The sequence below is a fragment of the Nicotiana tomentosiformis genome, chromosome 6 (genome assembly GCF_000390325.3).
Source record: "Nicotiana tomentosiformis chromosome 6, ASM39032v3, whole genome shotgun sequence".
Lineage (NCBI taxonomy): Eukaryota > Viridiplantae > Streptophyta > Magnoliopsida > Solanales > Solanaceae > Nicotiana > Nicotiana tomentosiformis.
The window spans coordinates 11,430,645-11,434,056 of NC_090817.1; the positions used below are offsets into that span (position 1 = coordinate 11,430,645).

Sequence of the window (3,412 nt, forward strand, 5' to 3'; positions counted from 1 at the left end):
TGTCTTTTTACCCCCTTCTTCAACTGCAAGGCCGAGATGTTCTCGGCTGCCATCTTCATGGGAATGCACGAAATAATGCAGGGCTTAGCTCCATTTTCTCCCATCATCAGTAGAAAGTCTGTATACAGTGCGGGCATGGTATTGGTCTATCTCAGGAATTCCAACTCCACTATCAACTCGAAGTCATCTATGATCACCACACGCAGGTTGAACTTTCCTTCATAAGGGCCAAGTTTTACCGGTACATCTTTGGCTATTCTACCAACTGGCTGAGGTGGTGAGTTGATAGCCTTGACACGACCTTTACCCTTTCCTACAACTAGGCCAAGGCACTCCACCTGAGTCGAGGCTAAGTAGTTGTGGGTAGCACCCGTGTGTATCATCGCCCGAATGGGCTTGACATTTACTTTCATGTCAACGAACATTAAGGTCCTCTTTTGATGAGGAGGAGTCCTCTCGTTTGCCTTCTTTTTCCCTTTCTTGGCGATTGAACAGGGGTCCTTCTTCTTACAGATACTAGCACTGGTTCCCGCTAGGGGCTCAGAAATAGAGCCAACAATGGCATTGAATGCACCAACTGGTTTGGTCTGGTCCGCATCATCTGCATCGTCATCCGTCCCATCCTCAAAAGCTTGATGGGCGTTCATCTGTGCATGTGGGCATTCATTATTCCAATGTGGTCCGCCGCAATGACGACATCCTGAGGGGGGTTTCCTCCCCCTATCATTGTTGTTAGATGCAGCGCTAGTATTGCTTGAGGATGGAGCCTTAGATTTGGTTGCACTCCGGTCTCCTCCACTTCTGCTAGGGCCATCAGTGTTTGGCTGGCCTCCTTTGTATCCTCCTCGGACATGCTGTTGAGGCATGTCCTTCTGGGCTTCCACTTGATAATCCCCAAGTCACTCTGCTGCTTGGATTGCCTTAGGTAACGTGTCTACCCTTTGTCTTTGAAAATCCATGTGGGCATAAGGTTTCAACCTTTCCAGGAAGGTGAAGAGTTTGTCTTTGTCCCCCATGTCGCGGATGTTCAACATGAGCGCAGAGAATTCCCGCATGCAATCCCGCACTGATTTGGTCTGGTGGAGCTCCCGTAGCTTTCTCCTAGCATTGTACTCAAAAATTTTGTGGAAGAACTGTAGGCATATGGCTGCCTTCAGTTCTTCCCATGTATCGAGGGCATCTTCACCAGCCTTGATGGCTTTGTATTTCACCCGCCACCAGAGTTTGGCATCACCCTGAAGATACATGGCAGCAATTGCTACCTTTTTATCTTCTTCTAGGCCCCCCACGACATCAAAGTATTGTTCGATGTCGAAGATGAAGTTTTCCACTTCTTTGACATTCCGAGCTCCACTGTATGGCTTTGGCTCAGGAATTTTCAGTTTTTGGGCCACAGGGGCGAGGTTCAAAATACCCCCAATTTGGTTTCCACCTCCTCGAAGCAGGCCTTGTAAAACATCATTGACAACGTTGAGCTGGTCGGTCAAGTTGTCTATAGTTTGTTGCATGGCAGTCATCCTGTCTGCCTCTTGTGCCCTATTGGCTAAATCCTCGACGCTCTCCTGTTAGAGGACCTCAAATTTACCAAAACTTTCAGCTGCCTCTATGGCTGCCATTTGCCGATCTCCTTCAGAGTCGCGACTGATGTTTTTTATGTCAACTTAGACCTGAATCAGTCTGCGGTCCAGGTCGTCCAACCTTTGCACTAGATTGGTCTTTAGGTCAGGCACCATTTCCATGATGGACAGTAATGCGTCAACCGTTCCCTCAAGGGTCGCGATGCGATCCCCATAATTCACCATGGTCAGAAATGGTGGTAATTGCAATGTAATCCCTCGTCCGATGTCGAGCTTAGGCTCTGATACCAAATGTTACGCGGCGCCTTCCTGAAGTTCCTTGGGAGGGCGACGTAAGGCTAAGCAACCGATGTCAGTACGATTGTTCTCTGCCAACTGAGGTCCACTCCATATGCTAGACTATATTGTCAGTGCCGTACGGGAAAACCAATGTCGTGATCAATTGAAAGAGAGAGCAGAAAAGAGAATTGAGAATGAAAGAAAGCTTGATTGTATTGGATGAAAGCTATTACAGAAAACAACACGGTGTCGGGGGGGGAGGGGGAGAGACACCAGTACAGAGAATTGTTTCCTTGCTTGAAAGTTTGATTGCTTGGTCCCCCTTAATAATGCTTAAAAAAAATAAACCAAAGTTACATGACTAGACCTATAAAAGCTGAAAAATCACAGTTAAAGAAAATGCAGCAAAACTACTCTATATTTACAATGAAAAGGACTTAGTCTTCTACAAAGCAGAAACAAGTCCGTTGGCAGCAACTTGGTCTTTAGCATCAGGGTCTTCGCGCGACATTGTCTACAAGTGCGACGCTATTAGCATCTGCCTGTGGCTGGGCGTTGGCGATGGCTATCGATGGGGAGACAAAGGCACATGCGCGCTTGTCACTTGGAGCTGCCGAGACCACGGGGCCGACCGTGGAGACGGGCGTTTGGAAGCTGGCCAGGACGCCACAGGGCGCGTCCAAGGGGTCATGGGGCATGGTTGGAAAGCCGCCCATGACATTACTCTCGCGAACTCGAAGAGCAAACTGGGTTGGCTGAATTTTTGTTCTTCACGAACGTGAAGGTTGGGTCATGAACGCGGAGCAATGAGGAATTTACCCTTCATGAACGCGACCAGCTCAATGCGAATGCGAAGCTTTAGAAACCTGGCGGAGGGGTCAATTGTCCTTCTATGCGAACACGAGCACTGGCTCGCGAACGCTAAGGCCAGGAGGGGAAAAGCCTTCGTGAATGCGAAGGAGGACTCGCGAACGCGAAAGCCACTTGGGCTGCTGCTCATCGCGAACGCGACAGGCCTTCGCGAACGCGAAGAAGGCCTGACGCTTGTGACTTAAAACATAATTAAATTGGGATTTTCCCCATTTTTCACAAACCCTCAATTAGAAGCAGTTTAGGAGCTATTTCTAAAGAGTTTTTCGCGATTCCGAACTGGGTAAGTGTTCTTTATCATATAGTGATTGTATTTCATAAATCTAAGTCTATATTCATCATTTATTTCAGATTTAGATGGGAGAAATTGAATTTTTTGTAAAACTTTCCAAAAACAAAAATTTAAGATTTGAAGGTCCATTTGACATTGGAATTTGATAATTTTTGTATGGCTGGACTCATCTCGGAATGGGTGTTCGGATTTTGTAAGTTTTCCGAGATTTGAGACGTGGCCCCCATTGTCGATTTTTAAAATGAATTTCGAATTTTAATCTGAAAAAATTAGTAAATTCATATGGAATTAATTCTTACAATTTGTATTGAATATATTGAATTGTTTATGACTAGATTTGAGGATTTCGGACACTAATTCGCGAGGCAAGGGTATATTGGAAACTTGAAATTTG

The 3,412-nt window shown here is 46.3% G+C and overlaps 1 protein-coding gene across 1 annotated transcript; it reads right to left on the reverse strand.

The window, feature by feature from the left end:
- Positions 1 to 899: 899 nt before the first annotated feature.
- Positions 900 to 1,517, reverse strand: LOC138893569 (uncharacterized). The gene has a single exon (XM_070178197.1). The coding sequence runs from the start codon at positions 1,515 to 1,517 to the stop codon at positions 900 to 902; it is 618 nt and encodes a 205-aa protein (XP_070034298.1).
- Positions 1,518 to 3,412: the final 1,895 nt, after the last annotated feature.